The sequence below is a fragment of the Rhamphochromis sp. 'chilingali' genome (assembly GCF_963969265.1).
Source record: "Rhamphochromis sp. 'chilingali' genome assembly, chromosome: 12".
Taxonomy (NCBI): Eukaryota; Metazoa; Chordata; class Actinopteri; order Cichliformes; family Cichlidae; genus Rhamphochromis; species Rhamphochromis sp. 'chilingali'.
The window spans coordinates 11,574,076-11,595,297 of record NC_137939.1 but is presented as its reverse complement, the minus strand read 5'-3'; the positions used below and the strand labels follow the sequence as shown (position 1 = coordinate 11,595,297).

General features: G+C 41.5%; 1 protein-coding gene across 2 annotated transcripts in view; it reads left to right on the top strand.

The window, feature by feature from the left end:
• agrn (agrin) overlaps positions 1-21,222 on the top strand; it is a 283,985-nt gene that overhangs the window by 180,058 nt on the left and 82,705 nt on the right. For both annotated transcript variants that reach the window (XM_080900080.1, XM_080900081.1), the window contains 3 exons: positions 11,356-11,580; positions 16,161-16,370; positions 20,593-20,796. In XM_080900080.1, the coding sequence (XP_080756206.1) occupies positions 11,356-11,580; positions 16,161-16,370; positions 20,593-20,796 (639 nt within the window). The remainder of the gene's footprint in view (positions 1-11,355; positions 11,581-16,160; positions 16,371-20,592; positions 20,797-21,222) is intronic.

Sequence of the window (21,222 nt, the reverse complement as noted above, 5' to 3'; positions counted from 1 at the left end):
TTGATTGTAAATCAAAGCACCACTGATGTAAAATGAGCAATCAGGGTTGTAACTTTTCAAAGTTTTACCTTTTTTCTCAACAAGGTGCTGGCCACTTAGACGCAGTCTTGTTCGGGAATCAACTGGCATTGTGTCGCCTCAAAGCTGAGATGATGTGGCGCAGTGGTTATCGATCAAGGTCGTCAGGAACCAGAGTCCTACTGGTCTTCATGTTAGCGACCTAATCAGACACGGTTAGGCCTGGGTTAGAATGTGAATGTGCTTAACTGAGTGGGAGGAAAGAAATCCAGCAGTCTATTGTCCTCAGGATTTTAAGTGCTCAGTATTCAGTGTTCATAAAGGATCTGGGGCATATACACTATACGTTGTCTTAATCTTGCCAAAAATGTTGTATATGCAAAATTTGCATGCACTACTCTATCATCCATTGGTAATCAATTTGCGGATCAATATTAGTGAATGGCAGAAATAGTTGAAAATGGACAAGTAGGCAGTAAAGGGCGCTTCGTGGCTTTTTAGTGGAGGAAAGACATCAAATGATTTCTGCGTTTAGAAATTTATGACGAGACTACACATACATCTTCATCAGTAAAACAGCCACAAGTGACAATTACAAGGTAGTAATGTGCAAATTTCCATCCATTTCATGAGATTCTCTTAAATCATAGGAAATGCCGAGAACATGGCTCAGCCAGAGGACTCGGTGACCTTGTCGATGAGTTGGAAGTGTGCAGCTTGTTGCCTGCAGCTGTTAATCCCACTGTTCATGGTTCAAAAAGATTTATATGACAGCGCCACTTGGTGACATATCATCATAAAAGCCACGATGCTTCATAATAAAAGTAGTCCAGTTCTTTTTAGTGCTAAATAGGATGTACAAGACGGCCGTCAGTTAATTGCAAAGAGCAGTCAAGAGAAGCCAACAAAAACAGTAATAATGAATCTATTCATCATTTACTCTAAGCCCCTCGTGGCAGTGGCATGTGTCAATGGCAGACTCTACCAGTAACTTCTATTATGAGTAGATAATCACAGAACAGAAGAAGGAAATGCATAAAACAGCTATTGTGAAAACACAGTTGGTTTCCATGAACACCTAATGGACTGTAACTTTAAAATGATCCATCAGAAAAACAAAAGGCAACAAGCAAAATAACAATTAGTTGCAAAGTTTAAAACTGTTATTTTTATTCTGTTGTTTTAGCTGCTAAAAGTGGCATTTTTAAAAATGATTTTCCCGTTTCTGCCTGAAACCTTGCAATTAAGCTGTAAGTGTTTTCTAGTGGCACTAGAGTTCCTGTAACTCTGTGACTGCATGATTTCGTGTAGAAAATATTTCACACTGAATTGCTTATACGTCAAGGAAATAATAGTGTTCTCTGTTTTTCCTTGGTTGCCCATTTTTGAACACTTCCTCCCCGTTCTGTTTCCTCACTTGGAATCAAGTTTTCTTTTGTTTGTTTTTTTCAGCAGTAATACAAGCAAATTAAAATGCTGCTTTTTAGTGAACCAAATAGTTCAGTTTTATCTCATTCGCCACGACCACTTGACCGCTGAGGCTAACCCATATGACTTTTCTCTGGCAAATGCGGCCTTTTTTTTTTTTATCGTTTTCCTCATTCACCTTAACTTCATTCCAGCTTTGTGAAAATTGTAAGGACAGGCCAATATACCTTCATTCCGTAAAATGTGTTTGTGTTCTATGGCTTTCAATTTTCCTCACAATTAGAATAAATGGCTCACGTACACACACACACACACACAGTCCCTGCCTGCAGTAATAATGCTTACCAGAAAAGAGAGAGAATAAATCCAAGTTATTTCCATCTACTGTTTGTTCTAAATAAATGTCAGTTCTTCTGCTCCACTTTCATGCGCACTCTCTCTTCCTCCTGCAGCCTTATCAAAATTTAAATTGTTGTCATGTTAAATAGGGTCCTATATTGGAAGGCTGAAATGGGCATGTCACCTTGAGCAGGTTTATCTGATTGTGTGTTCATAAAGATGCTTTTTTAGTATTAAAGTTAACTCGTTGTTATTTTTCCTAATTAAGCCAAAATCCTCAGTGCAAAGAAGTCACTGATGTGGTGTGTCTTCATTTTTCCCCCTGTTCTTTAGCTTTAATATAGATATCACATACAATAGATAGTAATTGACTGATTGTCTCAGTTAGTTATTGGAAATAAAAGCTTAATGTGCTGGGTTCTAAATATTGTGGCTTATGTCTATTTGTAGGCAGGTTATGAACTGTGAACTGTGAGATCTTCTTATTTGCATAATATTAACAGTTTTTGGATCTGCTTTCAGGAGTTAATGAGAATAAAGCAAAGTGAGCTCAAATTTTTATTGTTAGTCACCACACAGCTTCAGCACCCAGCCTGGGAACTGCTGACTTTAAACTGCTTTCATGATATGGCTTTAGATTTATTTGCTCCTTTATCAGCCGGTGACAGAGAACTCTTACATTGATGTTTATTTAAGTGTGACTATTGAAAAAAGAGATAATGCAGCATGCACTATCGCACTTTGAGCTTATCCTGCATTCAGGTGAAGAGTGTGCTGACACTGTATGTCTTCACGCAGATGTGCCTGTGTTTGTACTGAAGACCAAACACCCACTGTAAGGGACTTTTCAGCAGCTCTGAACTGCATTTCGCCCCCAGCAGCTACCGGTCATTAGCAAGTTTTTTGATAGCAAAGGCCAAGCATGATTAGCCAATGCCTCACTGAACATCAGTAGTGATTTTGGCTTCCCACCACCACCAGCTCCAGTTAATCAGAAGCTAATGAAAGGAAATTTGTGGCATATGCACTACTTAGCCCACATGAGTCTTTATACCTCTTTCTGGGGCCAGAGGGGATATTCTGAATGCAAAACTCAGTTTCAGGACACAATTCAGACCCCAAGTCTCCAAATACTGACAGAACCCAACTGGCTGTAATGTAATTAGCATTTAAATAATCTAATTACATTTTATTTGTAGTATTTGATTATATTTAATTCACAGTGCCTATTACCTCAACTTCCATCATTTTCTTAGCTACCTTATTCACAAGGGGTCGCCACAGCGGCTAGCTCCGTGGTAGACTTTCACACAGGATGCTCTTCACTTCCTGACGTAGCCCCCAGGAGATTTTTGTCTCCTATTGAAACGGACTTTTTGTTTGTTATTCAGATGTGTACACCGCCACATTTTGGAGCTACGACATGAATAACTTTGTTAATGTGACTTGTTTTGTCATGTTCTTTGAATTTTTGTATTTAAAAAACAGCGTTGCATTATAATTTTCTTACTTACTTTCTAAAATGCAATTTATTGAATACGATCATAACTTTTGTCATTCATAAAACGTATGTGGTGAGGGATTTTTACAGTGAGCAGAGCATCACCCTGCATGCTTCTATCTTTGCTAACGTGGAGATCGTCATGAACTCTGCAACCCGCTTCACTCGTAGTGTCACAGGTTTGCTATTCTAATATGAAGGCATACAAATTACATCCTTACCACATAGAACAACACAGCATGATAGAGCGTGCACGGTATCTGTAATTGACTGACTGCGCACTCATAACCTTCCTGACACTCACAGTCATGATCCTACACTATTAATAGGAAACCAGAGACTGCAGTAGAAACAAGTAGAGTTAAATTATACTTTAGCAGTTAAAAAACAATCAGTTTTACTAACTCACAAAGGAAGAAAATCTCACAGAAACTCAAAAATATTGAATGTAGTGCAATTAGAAGAAATTCATTTAGGACTACCCTACTTAATCTTTTAATTTAAGCATTTATGTGCTCAGTATGGTGAGTCTAACCAGGTTTTTTTGTTGTTGTTTTTTTGGTGCTTTTGATCCTGAGGTGCCTGGTGTAGAGCTCAACACTTAAAAACCACATGAATACATTATTGATTATGTGGGCTCCTGGCCTTAAAGAGGTAAACAGAGAAGCAGTTAATAGTGCCTCCGGCTACACTCCCCAACTTATTTTGGCACCAAGATCTTCTTTGTTGCTTTCAAAAGGCCTTAATCCAAGAGAAAGAACTCCTGGTACAAGCACTGACAGCTTGCCAATAGGTAATACAGGCTTTTTCCCATAGGCTATTAAGGGGACAGAGAGGCCCTGAGGTTAAAGAAACTGCCCATCAGCCAGTGTTTGTCTTTTCTTTTTACCTTTTATCTCTTTCAGCTTGTTTATGTAGATTACAGGGCTAAAGTAAAGTGAGTTGTCACAACGTCTTGATGGTTTGACACATGATGTGCAGCCATTCGTGGACTCCTTTAGCAGTGCGCTTAGGGCACCTTCAACATTATTATGAGTGGATAACATATATAATCGCTGTGTTTACAGCTTGTTGCGTTGCACTGAATAGCCAAAGGCATTTGTTTGCATTCTGAAAAGTCCTCCGCATCGTGTTATGTAGCACAATCAGCCGTTTTGGACACTAGATTGGCTGCAGGGCTGCCGTTCTGTATCTCACCTCTGATCTCCCAGTCGAGTAACGGGAGCTTTTCCCTCTCCCAAGCACATTTTGTTAGTTTGGAAAAAGCATTTCGATGCTTCCAATTATGATGCACACGATAAGTTGGTGGAAGGATTTAATGTGCCTCTGGGTTTTCATCAAATGGTGCTATTTAAATGAGCGTGTTAATATTCGTTGATATTTAACTGAAGAATTTAAGTGTTTTTTGTTGTTGTTGTTGTTGTTGTTGTTGCTGTTAAATTGTGTGCTGTCCTTTTAAAAGACCTGTGCATCTGTGTGTGTGTTTGTCATAAATGCCATACCCGGGCGATTTAATCCCATCCCACCTTCTTTCTGTCACTCAGCAGAATAAATGGGGCCTGTGTTGTCATTTCAACACCCCACCTGTGCTTTACTGCATTTTCCAAGCGTAAGATATCTGCCAGCAGTAAATGACAGCTATGGTTCCAAAAATCAAGCATTGTGACATTTTTTGTATTTTATCCTCTGTTTTTACATTCATATTTTTTTTCTTAAATATTGATTTAAAAGAGCAGCAACTGAGATTTTATGACCGCAGGACGAATAGCTGCGTATCGCGACAGCTAATGGGGATCTTTCTAAATCAAACTAACCTAAATTAAACTAAACTAAGCTAAACTGTCGTAAGACCTTTGGTTAAAAATCTGCTTAGACATACTGTACTCACAAGCTCCACTTCTTGATTATGTGTGTGGCCGACGACTGGAGCATGATGAGGGCTTTTTGTGGTTCGTTTTCCATTCTCAAGGGTAAAACAGCAAAGCGTGTAAAAGAGAGCAACAGCTGCAGTTCAGTGGAGCGCTTTGAAGAACTACATCAAACACAAAGAATCATCTTCCAGCCATTGGCCTCACAGCAGAGGGAACGAAGTGTGTGTGTGTGTCTGGAAAGCGTGTTGGAGAGGTGTGTAGGACTGTTAATCCTTTGGCCTTGCCTCAGTCCCTGCCTCCTGCTCCTCACCACTTGCTTTGGGTATCTGGCTGCAGATTCTCATCCATATTTAGTTCTTGGATTTCAGTTTTTGTCGATCTTGTCTGTTGATTTTTTGACCATTCCACGCCGTTGCTTTCTTTCTCCCATTCTGACCCTTTCCCTTATCTCCCTTCTACACACTTCTCTTTTACTAGTTCCTCACCACCTCTTCATCTACTGTCTGTTTTTTGGTTTTTTTGTTCAACTTCCTTTCTTTCCCTGCCTGCTTTGTCTTTGTTCAAACAACACCAAGTGCCCATTGTTGTGCTCCTTCTGAATTTCACATGCCCAGTTTGTCTTTTAGTACTGTGGGGTTATTTTTAAGTATAGTTATAATAGTTTATAATATAATAGTTTTTACTATATACTTACAAAGATACTTATGCATTTGAATTACTACATTACTCTTGTATACCAGCTTGGTTGGCCCGGCATCGTTAATCCATGATAAGCAGCAGCGAAACTGGCTAAATGTCAAGGAAATTATACACACAACTTTATTTTATTTTAGTATTTCAGGATTTTGGTTGAGATAGCTAATTGTTTTTTTGTCATGACTGAGATTAAAAAATCAATACCAGTCATCTTGTTTGACTGTCTTTTTTACCATTTAAAGGCACGACATTAAAGTGATATACTTCCCATTTAAACATTTTATGTTTGAGGTATAAGCAATTTATTTTGATGTACTCCACAGAGTTGGGTTATAATTCAGACATCAAAATGTTAGTTGGTGCAGTTTTATGGATGAAAGTGGGGGTCACGGTGTGTAAAGCTTGTCTCAGTATAAAACTGGAAAGTAGGAACTGTAGCTTTGCCCAAAGAAGTAAAAAAAAAAAACCTAAATGTGTAACTTTGCCTCTGAATTACATTTGTTTTCTATTGCTGCATTTTTCTTTGTCAGACTTTCTCCATAGTGTTTTAACTCAGTCCCCTTGTAACTTGTTTTTGTCTCACTGTCGCTCCCTCTCTGCTTCTTCTTCTCCTGCTGTTGATGGGTGTACGAGGGTTCTTGATTAGAACACACACTGCCGAGCTCCCCCTCCATCGCATCATTGCATTTGATTAGCTTCAGCCCCATACCTCCCTTATCACTACCAGCACAACAGGAAGCACAGCACACACACACACACATACAGGTACACATGCATACATATCACAAACTCACTTGCAGACTTATCTGAACTCCATGGTTGCCTCCAAACGTGCACTGGCATATATGACTCTCCCCACACTTGCGCACGCATCTGGTGTGCGTCTGGTTTCGTGGCAGCGGGGTATCAAGTAAAGCCAGCACGGCACTGACAGCTCCGTGTCCCTAATGAAGCATTAATAAACTACAGCACAAAACAGTGGATCAGAGAAGTGGAGCTCCCCACCTGCCTGGAAAGTCTGCTGACTGCCAGAGGGAGAGATGAGGAGGGAGAGGATCACTGTAATCCCCATTCTCCAAAACCCCTCTGCTCCACTTTTCTGGAAGACATCGCAGACAGACAGACATACAAACACCTGCTAAACTACTCCGAACTGCCCTAGTGGTAGTTCTCACTACACTACGTGTCTGCGTAACTGCACTTTTCCACGATAACATGCAAACACACAAGCGCACGGGCTCAGAAGGTGAAAACAATACCACTTAAGCTATAGCTTAGCTTTAGCTCTGTAAGAGACTTCACATATTATAGTTAAGCTGCTACAAAGTGCCACCCAACATGTCAGCAGCTTCTACACTTAACTACAGCCAGGAGTGCAAAAGGATTTGCTTCACAGTTGTTGTTATTCTCAACATTATGCATTAATGCAGTTTGATAGAAAGTTAATTTCCATGCATGCAGAACAATAAAAAGGAAAAAAAAAGCTTCCAGTTCTCAGAAATGTACACTTCTCAACATGCTCAATTTCAGCTCAGAACGAGTAGAGAAAAATGGCAAATTTGCATTTTTTTTTCTCTTGTACCCTTTTTGCCCACCTTGCATTGATTTTATGTTCCTGCAGCACTGCATAGTTTTCAGTTTGAGAAACACACACCTTAAATGTGGGCAGTGCTAATCAATTATTAACTAACTAACTTCTGCATATCCAGCACAGCGCAGCACGTCACAATTAGACAAATTGTTATCCCAATTTGAAATCCACTTGGCGTTAAAAGAGCAAGTTGCAGAGTTGATCAAGTGTTGATTTGTGACGGTGTGTATTCAGAATTTCCCACAGCACATGAATTCGCAATTAGGCACATAGGTAGTTCAGTTACAATGCATCCCACAATGCCAGACAATGCCAGTCCTGTGGTTTAAATGAAGCAAACCTGCTGAGTGCAGAATTTTGAAGGAGGCCTGTCCACACAAATGCTGCATGCTTGTGATTAGAAGAAAGGGGGGGAGCAATTGTTCTGTGAAAGGAGCCAATCAAATCCAGGTCTAGCTGTGATGGACTGACAGGAACGAGTCCATTTTTAGAAAACGCAGTGTCTCAAGTGTAAATAAACCAGAGTTTTGTCTCCTTTAAAAGTCTTTTAAACATTTAAATCTATAAAGCATTATTCTATTAATTGGGCCCCAGGATGTTTGCTTTTCTTTTGGGGTGTCCTCTTGTTCCCTAATCATATGCCATCTCTCACTGTGTTTGTGCTGGAATGCCAGTGCTTTAGTGTCACTTGTCTCTGTGTATCCTTATGGGTTTTTCCCCCTCATTATCCTAGCAGCCCAGACCATGCTGAGATTCACTCTAGCGAGGGAGAGTGATCTAATTGGCAGCAAGGATCATTCTAATTTACTGACTTTTTACCTTTCCTCTTTCTCCTCTTTGCTTTTTTGTTGCCACTTTTCACCTGAGAAATGATTAGAAAATATAAGTAAAAACTCCATGTAGTTTGCTATGGCGAGCATGCTTTTTTCTGTCTTTCTTTTTTTTTTTATTTGAGCTTGTTACACCGATCACATTCGCCCAGGCAATTTGCCTGCTTGTCTGAGTCTGAGAAGGAAAGCTTATCTGCACTAACGCCCCATCGAGGCTGTGCGTCGTATCCAAATCGGCCCCTGTTAGCATTTAAATCAAGCGCCCCCACCTCTCCTTCCTGTTCTACCTAGCTCTCGTGCCCCTTACTATCGCCTCCACCCCTTCTTGCCTGTCAACACGCCAGATTTGCTTGGAGGAAGGGGAGGTTGGGGAGGGAGAGAAAGCCCAGGCTATTATTTAATGAGATCAAGAAGTGCTACGAGGATGCTGTTTACTCTAAGGAAAGGGGGAATCACTGGGTTTCTTTCTCGTCTTTCTCCTACTCTTCTTTAGATGTGACTGCAACCCCTTAACAACCACTATTTTATAGAAGAAGTGAGCATTCTGACAAGGTACGACTTCTTGTCAGAAAACAACTCCCATTCCCAACAGCAGGTCTATCAAAACAACACGCTAAATGGACTAGCACTTATATAGTATGTTTCTAGTCTCACTGACCAAACTACAAGAGCCACATTCACCCATTCATCCATCATACACCAGTGCTACTGTGGGGTTCAGCATCTTATCCAAGGACGCTTCGGGATCGTGTAACAGCTCTTATGAATAGTGAATGACCGACTGTACATCCTGAGCCACAGCTACCTGAAGAAACTTGATTGTACAAGCCCTGGACAAATTGCAGTGTGATTGCTGCGGTCTTCTTTTTGCGGTTTGTGGGATTCTGCTGTGGCTTGTACCTTTTATCAGATGTACAGGAGGGGCTCAAAGTTGAACCTCTGCTCTTGTGACTTTGGGGTAGGTGTGAGCAAAAGAGAAGGGAGAAGGAAACATCCAAGGGCTTATTTCCCACAGCCCACAGCAGTATGAGTGCACCAATTCATGGTTCGTCATGCTTTATCATTATTAGATGACATAAGCTGATGGATCAAATGGGAGTTAAGTCATTCACTATCCTTGGTTATTTGGGTTTTTGTTCTAGCTTATTCAGCTTGCCTTATATGTGTAAAAATGGGGAACAGGATGCTAATGATGAAAGTTGAATAACAGCTGATGCTTTTATCCTGATGCTCAGACTTCAGACTCCACATCTCTTTCCAAAACACTGGAGAAGTTGGATATCAAACTTCCAGATAGGGCTTTACTACCTCAGCATCAGCTCCTCTGAATCGAGTAGAACGTGCCAAAGCCAGACAAACTACTCTCTGATTGCTGGATCATTCTTTGAGCTCACTTACAGCATGTATATTTTCTCAGAGGAGCCCGAGATTGCACCTTCAACCCTACGATTATTAAGCAGGCGAACTCATAGCATATGCTGGGTAACACAGTAGTTTGTGCATGTGCACTGAAAGTAGCTCGCGTATAATTGCTGCAACTGTGATTTAACATGACCTTTTACCTGCTCCGGCAGATACAACAAGGTTTTTATAGCGGCTCCGTTCCCACAAGTCATCAGCGTTTCATTGTTCATGTGATTAGACACACAGCGGAGGCCAAGCATCACAATTGCTATCTGTTTCGCATGAGCAGCCATTAAGTCATCATCGCCTCACAATGACCTATGATTTCCAGTAATGATTTATGATTTCAGTGAGTCATTTTCTACGAGTCTCTTTTAGTTAGAGATGCAATTACTTGATCGTACTTTATCTTGAAGTTACTTGTAAATTAGAGTCGGTTTCAAAGTTCCTGCTGTGATACAGCTCAAATATAAAATGGGGAGGGGGAAAAAGTGTTCATTAAAGCGCCTAACGCACCAAACCTCAAAAGAACTTGACAGGAAAGAGCAAAAAAAAGAGAAAAAGAAAAGAAAGGAGGGTGGTGGGGATGTGTCATAAAGACGAGGAAGGCGAGGGAGGGGGGGTACGCTTTGATCAGGAGCACTCCTCATAGCTCTCCTGTCTTCTTACACATCCATAATATATCTCTGCACACATTCCAGTCTCTTATTAACAAGGCAGTGCCATTTCATCCCGGAGGCAGGTATTGAATTTTCAAAAAAGGTAGAAAAGAAAGAAGGCAAATTTGAAACACGCTCTGCTCTTGTCTGAGGAGTAAAGAAAAAAACGCACACAAAAAAACAAAGCGAGACGCACAGAGTTTGCGATTCAATATATACACTCCCGCTTTAAATTAAATTCATCGATGTTGCTTGTAACAAAAGCGGGGATAATATCAGACATTGGTAAATATTTATTCTAAAAGTGGCGGACTTAGGAAATGAGAGGGCTGCCGATGCCGCGCTTCTCTCTCATGGGAAAGCATGTTTGTCTGTGACAGTCATAAATATGTATCATGCTGTGAGAAGACAGCGATTGTAATCTCACAGCTGCCTTTTGTTGAGCATATGAGGCCCGAGAAAAGCCCCCGTTGATGGCGCACAAAGGCAAAATTAAAAGTTGCACCTTCTCCTCGGATTGGGGTACGTCGCTCAGCGGCAAGTGGCGTGCTGCTTAATTAGGATGGAAACAAATTCCTCACGAGGGAGGAATACCCCTCTTCCCTGCTCTCACTTGGTCTAATTTATGGAAAGGTAAATATTCAAGGGTCGCTTTTCAGCTGTGCCGATTAAAGCATGCTTGAGCGTAGCGACACAGAATGTGTTGTGAATGCAAAGCTTCTAATCCAATTCACACTACTCTGTGAAATGAAACTTGTTTGTACTAGTAGATAGCTGTGGCAGTGCATCTTTACCCAGGGGTGTCAAGTAGTTCTTCAAACCTCAGAATAACTAGGCAGCGCTTGTAAAAGTGCACCGAAAGCCACTTGAATAAGGTGGCCTGTCATTTGTGATGCACTCCAGTGTACTGTAGCGGCGAGCACTGTGACGTATTAGCGCTTGACAGACGTGCTCTTCAGTGCAAGAGCCCCTTTTGCTTTTGACTAAAGCTTGTTTTTATGTCTGCCCCTTCCTGCAGCTCTGAAGGATCCCTGTACCGAGGTGGCCTGCAGCTACGGCAGCACCTGTGTCCAGTCTTCAGATGGCTTGTCTGCAAAGTGCATGTGCCCCCTCGGCTGCGAGGGCAAGCCCAAGCAAGTAGTGTGTGGTAGTGATGGAAAGGACTACGTGAATGAGTGCGAGCTCCATCAGCATGCCTGCAAGAACAAGAAGAACATTCGTGTGCAGTACCAAGGACACTGCGGTAAGCTCTCGTTGTGTTTTCTGTGTTTCTGTTTTTTGTAACACTGATTTTGAGCACAGGTAATATTGAAGAGTTCCCATCACAGTTTATTTTCTTTCCCAACCCAACTCCGCCCTATTTTGCTGTAGCAGGGAGATGTCCCAGAGTCACACTATCAAATATAAATTGTTGCAAAATATGGAAATACAAAAAAAACCCCTGATAGTATCAAAAATTACATTTCCAATGGTGAAAATGTCATTTTTGTTGAGATTTTTTGTTTTAAATTGTCAGAAAACCTTTTCTTCCCTTTCCACTGTTTCCTACCTCTTCCTCTTGTGTTCCTCTATCACATACCCTGCTTATTTAAGGCACACCTCCACTCTAATTCTCTAATTCATTCAGGTTGCTTTTCCCCACACAGGTTCTCCTACGGTGCAGATTGATGTTTTCTTTAAATAGGTTTTAAGAGCAGTTTTTTGTGTTGTTTTTGGCTCATCCTTGTTCTCATCAGGCAATTGTTGTTTACTCTCAAGGCGCTCGACTATTTAGCTCTTTTTATTCTGTGGCGAGGAAGACGGAGGGAAAGACTACAGATAGTAACTCTGTCTTTTAGCAGCAGGAGCCTCCAGGAGACAGAGCGGGTGGTAGGCAACGAGAGATGGATGTGTTTGTCCACAGGCAGAAGGTTGGTCGTATAAATCCAACGTGAGTCGGCCAAAGTGACCCGGGTTGCACCGTCTCCCCTGGGGACGGCGTCAGCTCAGGGGACTGGTTGGCCCTGATGGTGCTTTAAATCTTCCTGCAGCCATTTCAACTGAGCATTGGCTATTTCAACTTGCTAGCCCGCGCCAGGCAAATGCTGTTGATTTATCTGCACTGCTAGTTTTTACAGAAAACAACCTATTCTTTTTGTAATCACCCCACTTGCTCAGCTAGAGGAAAAGCATGGACTCTAGAAGCTGTTCTTCTCGCTTAATGGGTAGTAATGGTCTTTCTCTCAGATAATGGTCTGGCTGGCGGGTCAGGCACTGCGTCATGCAGAGACGCTGCGTGCATTACGATAAAACCCCTGTTTGCTCAGTTGCAAGTCTCTGCAAGCCTTTGTATTGTGCACACAGAAAACAATCCGAGGCCTGGCCTATGGTCACTCCGCCTCCCACCCCCACGCAGCCAAAGCGCTCCGTCCCTTTTTCTGTCCCAGCATTGTCACTCTTTGTATTGCTGCCAGAGGTCTCTGGAAACCATTCTCCCTTATTCTCTGTTTCTCATTCTCTTTCTACTCCTTTCCCGATGATAGGGTGTTTCATCCTTGGTGTGTTTTGAATGACTCGCCAGCAGCTTGGCAGTGATTTAATATGTCACGGTGCTACATAAATCCTTTGTCTTCCCACATGCTGAAAGCGTGGCGAGCAGGATAAAGCCTGGGCTCCTGTTTCAAGGAGTAACACCCCCATCACACACATCCACAAACCAATTCCATTATGATCACGGACTGATAGGGCCAAGCGTGCCAGACCAACACTCCCCTGGAAGGAAGGAGGTGCGAGAGAGCAAATCAAACCGATCGTCTCTTCATCTGTTTCCTTGTCTCCCCTTCACATCCAAGGTCCTACTCTGAGCTGCTCTCAGCTGCCGGGCCACTGATAATATCTGTGAAGCAGATATTCCTCTTCTCTTCTCTTCTCAGCTGACATATCATAGCTATAAGACTGTTCGCCGCTAATTAAAAGATGACTTACCAACACTTTATCTAACAGGACTTAAAAAGTTTTCTTTGAAAGGAGTTGCCAGTTTGAACACAATTAATCCAGACTGTGCTGCTTTTTTCTTTTGCCAGTCAAGCGTTGTTCACTTTTTTCCACAGAACCAAAAATGATCACAGATGTTTTAGATTATGTTCCCTCGGAGTCTAATTACAGTTTTTCACAAATTCTAAGACACATTTCCTGAAACCTTATGGCCTTTTCTCCAAGCTTTAAACACAAGAACCAATTTTCAAACTACTTTCATAAAACCTTTGACTCTTCTAAGAAAAAACACACACACACAAAAATGCATGAAAAGCTCAAAACTACACAATATTTTTAGATAATTTGCTGTCAAAAATAATAACACTACTGAGCATTACAGTACAACAGAAATGAGGAAACACAGTCTCAGCTTTCTGGTAATTTCTTGAAGTATCATCAGAAATAGTTCTCCAAACTTCTTGAAGGACATTCAAAGCTCTTCTTTGGATCTTGGTTTGTTTTGTTCTTTGTTTGGCATCATTGTCGTGCTGAAAAATTAAGTTTTTCCAAATCAGATGCTTTCCACGTACATGGTGAATCAAACTCTCACAGTACTTTCCTGTGTTCATAGTTCCATCATTTGTTGTTAAGATCCTCGACGACACTGGATGAAATGTGGCACCAAACCATGACAGAGCCGCCACCATATTTTACAGATACATGTAGAAATTCATTGTTGCACCTTTATCCTGACCTATCTACATATTGACAATGATTTAAACCAAAATTTTTTAGTTTGTTAGTTTGGGTTCACCACTCTGTAGGAGCTTTGGTCCCTGTTTCTGTTGCTTTAGAATTGAGACCATTGAGACTATTTCTGATGAGGCTTCATTGAACAGTGGATGGATCAACTGTTCAATGAAGATCTAGACCGGGGGTAGGCAACTCCAGGCCTCGAGTGCCGGTGTCCTGCAGACTTTAGATCTGTCCTTGATCCACCAGATGATTCAAATTGCTAAATTACCTCCTCAACATGTCTTGAAGTTCTCCGGAGGCCTTGTAACGAACTAATCATTTGATTCAGGTGTGTTGATCCAGGGTGATATCTAAAGCCTGCAGGACACTGGCACTCGAGGCCTGGAGTTGCCTACCCCTGATCCAGACCTTTAGATGGATCAACTAAAGGTCTAGATGCTTTCAGTGCCTCTGTCAGGCCTTTGTTGAAATATTTTTTACGTCTGCTAATTGTTCTTTTGGCCTCCACTTGTCCAGTTTCCTCAATTTCCTAAGGATACATTACACACCATACCAAGGTAATGCCAAGTTTTAGCTAATAAGTCTTTGGTAGTCACCTTTTGGTGCAAAAATACAGCTTTTTTGTGTCAAACCATGTTATCTTTTTTGTAGATTCATTTAGAGTAAAAGAAATGAGAACTAATTATGTGTTTTTGTGACAAATTGACAAACCTTTCAGTCACCCAACACATTCCTATGTTACGCGTTCGGAAACAGGAGGAAACATGAAACCCGTTTGGATTCAATCTACACATATACATTTATTTTACTTTCTCATCATGAATCGCTTTGGAAAACACTATCTAACACGATTGTGGTTAAGGTTAGGGATAAGGTTATGGTTAGGGTTAGGGCTCGAATACACGTCTGGAACGTGCGTTACCACCGGGACCGTCATTCTATTGGATTTCACCCACAACCGGGCGCATGTCATAGGGACACGGAAGGTTACCTTTCGCGTTCCCATTGGACGCCTTGGGACGTGACAAATCGTCGGTATGTTACGTGTCGAGAATGAGAATGTTCTGGTAGACAACACAGGTTAATCCCTGGAGTTAGAAAATGAAACAAAAATGAGTGAAAAAGCAGCCAATGTTCAAAGAAAAAACTCTGGAAGATCTCCAGAAAGCCTGGAGAAGCACTGCTCAAGACCACCGTAAAGAAATTACAAGAGGGTGGTGGTTCAGCTCAGCGAGTTGATCAGGTGACCCGCATGCTACAAGACTAAAGCAGAAGCCTGGGTATTAATCTAACCTGTCTTCTCCTTGTCTTTCTCTTCCAGCTTCTTCTCTTCACTCTGTTATTGCTAAAAAGCCAAACGTGCATTTTTTTTTAAATGACAAAAAAAAGGTCTGGCCCCTTGGAAGCAAAATTGAACAAAAGACTTTTGAACTGGACCGTAATTGTAAGAAGTAAGACTCATAAAAGCAATATTAGCTCTGTGTGTGAAAAATACCAAAGGCGGTAGTTTCTCGAGTAAGTCGTAGCTGGCAATGTATAAATCTCCTACTAGAGGTTTCTTCTATTTGTTTTCATATTGCAGAAACATGGTCTATCACAGCTGCTCAGCAAAGATCATTGAAAATGACTGCTCTAAATTGTGCTCGTTCTTGTAGTCCTCCTCCTCCGCCTCTCAGCTTGTTGCCTTCCATTGTTAGTATCAACCTTCCACTTACCTTTGCTACCTAACATATACAAGTTTCATTACATAATTAGCAGCAACTATTCACATATTTGAGTCACCGTGTTTAAAAAAAAAGAAAAACTACATTTCTGCTGTAGCTGTGTTTAATCTCTGCCTCCAGTGGTTAGTATTATGCATCACAGGTGCATCACTGTGGTGAAGTGTGAGAATTTCAGATTCAGAGAAAAGATTAAACGAGATCTGCAAATTGTGTCTAACTAGGTGAAAACTGTTCTATCATTTATTCGATAAATGGAAGTTTGATAGCATGAATCAGAGAATGGGATTCTGTGCTTTAGCAAAAGTGACAAACTGTAATTCCTTCCCTGTCGTATTGTACTGTATGATATGCTGTACTGCAGTACACATTCTTCACTCTTTCTCCACAGATCCGTGCAAAAACGTTTTGAACTGCCGCGTGGAGCCTCTCACCCGCCAGCCACTGAAATTTGTGCCACTCGAGTTGTGCCCCCTAAGCGATGAGCCTCTGTGTGCCAGTGATGGCCGGACGTACCCCAGTGAGTGCGCTATGAGGGCGACGGGCATCCAGAAAGGCGTCACGCTCAGAAAGATCCATGCAGGACAGTGCACAACGCTGGGTAAGGCCGAAGCTTGTTGTCTTTAAAGTGTGCAACCCTTTCAATACAGATCCCAGAACATCTTGGAAATACATTTAGTGATGCAAGGGATAAAATTACTCAAATGCCATGACTTATATAAAGGATTCTTTTATGCTGCGTGAAACAGAGATTTAGTAGACCTTGCCCTTCTCTCCCCGTTAATAATCTAAAAAAAATGCAACATAATAAGATGAGATGAATTCAAATATTGTAATTTATCTGCGTGCAGGTATAACAGGGAGTAGCCATTTGTCTGTCTAGGTCAGAATTGTTGAACATAAGGCTCCGGGCTCTGAATCTGTCCCGCAAAGACTTCAATCTGGCTCACAGTTTCTGGTTTTGGAAAATGTGAAGGAGGGCATAGATTCTGGATTTTTTAATGAATTTTAATAGTTTTTACTTTAGCTTTTCTTGCTCACAGAGACCTCCCCCACGGCCAAAGGTTTGTATTCTTTCACTATGAGCTATAGAAAGTTCAGTTTCTACATTTCTTTCATTTCTACAGCAGCATTTATTTATCGTGTAGAAAAAGTAAGAGAAACTCTTAAAGCTGAAGTTTCATATATTAAGAAATCTCCTGCATTAAACGTGTAGTTAAATGAAAGGGCAGTTTCACTGGTCCGGCCCACTTAAGATCAAAACTGAGTGCATGTAGAATGAGTCAGACATCCCTGCTTTTGGTCTTTTGTTATTTGACTTATCCAAATTTCTGTTTCGTGGTATTTGTAAAATTCAACAATATAATATCTTTCTATATTGGTATGTGACAATGCAGAAGCTCACTTAAGTCTCATTTGTAGTCTGTTGTAGGCTGACCAATCGTATTTGAGCAGCCTTGACACGGTGTCTTAAAAAGAGCAGACTTGCTGAAGATCAGGGGTGGGCAACTCCAGGCCTCAAGGGCCGGTGTCCTGCAGGTTTTAGATATCACCCTGGGTCAACACACCAGAATCACATGATTAGTTCACTACCAGGCCTCTGGAGAACTTCAGGATATGTTGAGGAGGTCATTTAGCCATTTAAATCAGCTGTGTTGGTTCAAGGACACATCTAAAACCTGCAGGACACCAGCTCTTGAGGCCTGGAGTTGCCCACCCCGCATCTACAGCAGGTTCTAGCAGTAGGAAAAGTGACATAAATTTAAATGTCTTGTGTATCTACTGATATTTCAAGACTTTACTTTACTTACTACACAACTGTCTGCTTGATTTCAGAATCTGCATGATGGGAAACTTTGTTTGCAAATGTATTACAAGGGCCAACTAATATTAATAGTGAAGTCTGTGTTTCAGTCTGGACAAACCACTCTATTGAAACCCCAGCAAGAAAAAGGACAACAAGGAAAGCAGCCAGTGAAAATGTTTGGCTTGTCGGGGTTATATATGCGTGGTATATATGGTATCAGTGAAACCTTGCTATCGTATTACCATATATTATGCAAGAATTGAAATACTTTCAGCCAATGTTTTAACACATACAGGTAGACTAGCATCAAAATCAAACTTTAAAGCTGTGTTCCAGAGAGATAAATTACTGCCGGGTCTCGGGGTCTGTATTATATCCATGCTAGCACTAGCCTCCTCCAGCCTGATAAGAGCCCCCAGGGCTGTTATCTGTGCTATTACAACATGAGGTTTAGGCCGTAGTCAACAAAGAGCTGTCAGCCTTTACTGTATGTCTGATAGCCATCGGAGGAAATCCAATTTTCCTGGTGTGTTGTTACTGAAGTCCCACAAAGCTACAGCTCTACGGGTTTACAGCAGTAATGTGCGGAGACCCCCACCCATGTATTAAAACCCCCTGACAACACCAAGGACAGATCACCGCAGGACGTCTTTTGGTATGGTCAGCAACGGAGGCTGATACAGCCTGGTTCTTCTCTCTGCTCCGCTTGACAGGCCGATGTTAGCGTCAGGGCTTAAAATTGCCCAAATCCCAGCCTAAGTAGCGTTGTGTGTGCTGTATGAGAGTGTGTGTGCATGCAGACATGTTCATGCATGTGAGCAATGGGATGGACTTTTTTTTTTTCTTCCTTTTTTCCTCCCTCTTTCTGCTGTGCCTTTTCAAATGAAAGAATAATTCAATTTGAAACAGAGATCCATGAAATCATATCCCTAAGCAAATTACAAATTGGTAACTAATGAAAATGGCCATTTCGACTTGTAACCATGACATTGCACATCCTTGTACCCCTTTCAGTCTGATACAGCGCCGATGTAATTAAGTGTGGCATGACAGGCTTTTAAAGAGAAGAGAAGAAGGAATTGAATTGGTGTACAAATTTGATCCACTGATCAGGAATGGAATAAATTCAAGTGCCTCCAGAACAGAGGCTTGCCTCAAATTGAATTTTCTCACTTCAGTGGCAAATTTGCCATTTCACATTACCAGTATTTCGCTTTTTCTTAATTTCCATAGTAGATTTCTGCATAGTGAGTCAAAATGGTATGACTTTAATAGTTTAGACTTAAACATGACCCTAAAATGAAATTCATGATTATTCTTTTTGTTAAAGTTTTTGCAAAACTTTATTATTAAAGTTAGAGGGGAGCACAGGCATGCTGATCGAGTAAGGTTTTGGGGGGTATTTGCAGTCTTATTAGGTGTCCCTTCATAGTGCAGGCTACTAGATTTGCTTATTTTTTGCTAGCGGCAAACCAGAAAACTAAATGGAAATGGAAAAAACAGGCCGTTTTTTTCTTTTTAAATATCATTTTTTGGGGGGCATTTTAGCCTTTATTTGATAGTAGAGAGCTGAAGATAAACAGGAAAGTTGAGGGAGAGAGAAGGGATGTGCAGCAAAGGGCCGCAGGTCAGTCTTGAACTCGTGCTGCTGCGCTCTAGCCGTGTAACATATGGTCACCCACTCACCCACTGAGCTAAACTGGCTCCCAAACAAGCTTTTAAACTGCAGCGAAAGCTATAACTATTATAAAAAAATATGTCTAATAACTCCTCTGGTACTCACTCTCATTCATCCAGCCACTACTCTTGGCTTTAGCTATCATTTCTAGTCGATTACTCCCTGTAAAATGTAATGTGAACTTACTTTGTGGACAGTTTTGTGGCCTAATGTGCGTAGAACAGATAACCTGATGTGACAGATGGTTTGTTGCACAGAACCATCTGGGAAGCAATCCTTGTTTGTTATAGGGAAGAAAACAGCACAAAAAATACACAGCGGATGACGAGATGAACCTTCTGTATGTCAGTGTCTAGTTCAGGCGAACGTCAACCAGTCACATCAACAAACCGCAGCTAGAATCACAGTAACTTTGTAAGAACGTCTTCTTCTTGCTCATACAAAGCTGATTGGTTCAAACCACTGCAGTCACCTGGCAAGACTGGGTCTTTTGTGATTGTGTCTTTTAAGAATCCAGCATCCAAGAAAGGTTATGTAACAAATTAAGCATCAAATAATCTGCTTGACAGGAACAAATGTGGTCCGACTTCTTTTTAAGCACTACTGCCTAAACACTGGTGTGTTGGCTGATCTGAGCATGTCATTTCCAGTCTATAGAATAACTGTATGTTCCAGCGTGTGTTGTTTGTCAGAGATTGACAGCTAACATGGGCCTTCTGCAGATATACTGGAAGTATTGGCAAATAGGGTGCTGCAATCATTTTTATATATGCTGTAGAAAAAGATGCTTGGTGTAAGGACAAAATGCAATCATCACAGACTTTGCCCAACCCACTTTGTGCAGCACATGTAGCATGCCGGCTAATATATGAATCTCTGATGTGTTTCTTTCATGAATTTCTGCAAAAGCCTCTGCTAACATCACCTATCTCCATAAACAACAGTAAACATTCATATAATTACTACATGGATGATTTATAGCCTGGTTTATGTCCTTATGGTTGTATCAGCAAGTTAACACAGCAGGAAGAACAACAGGTTGACACTTCTCTAGCTTCAATTTTTTGTTGTTGTTATGTTTGCTAAGTACCTCTTCAGTGCTTTCATCTGTGATGATCAGTCTGTCATGCTGTTACAAAATTGGCAGTTTGGAACTAAAAAGCCTAATCAGTCTCTGTACACATTAAAGGAAAAAAATGAATAAATGAGTGAAAGCAGATGTTCACACATAGAGCAAAAAAGGGTCACTGAATGGTGGGTCTGTAAGGGGGGAAGGGTTAAAGTAGGGTTATCCCCTGTACAATCCAAAGAAGCTGCATTGTTTTGTTTTTCTTGCAGACGAATGCAAGGACTGTCCCTTCTATGGTGTGTGTCTGGTGGAACAGCTGAGTGCCCGCTGCTCTTGTGATCCCATCGAGTGTGACGGCACCTACAAGCCTCTGTGTGGGAAGGATGGTAACACATACACCAATGACTGTATGCGACGCAAGGCGGAGTGCCTGAGCAAGACCCCCATCGCCACCAAGCACCTAGGACCCTGTGGTGAGTAGAGCTGGAGACTAGGAAAGGGTGGGTGGTGACCTGGTGGTTGGGATTCCTCCTTCTTTGGCTTTCGCACAAACCAGTGCTGAATCCCTGTCTTGGTGTGTCTTTCTCTGTGTATTTGTAATCCAATTTCAGTCTGTTTTTCCTGCTGAAGAGTCTAGGCTGATGGTACGTTCGTCTGTACTTAAAACTTTCCTGAAAAGTATCTGAAACGGTTGGGTGATGTCCTCTGAGTGGGGGAGGGGTGGGGTGTACATTCAGAAAGGATGGGTGTGCCAAAAAACAAAAACGGTGCCTTCAATTCGTCACCCATTCACCTCCCATCCATCTCCTCACCCCTGTCACGCTTCATCCCAGCATCTCAAACAGACAACCAAAATGAAACGCCACCTTCATGTTTCATTCATCCACCCTCCGTCTTCT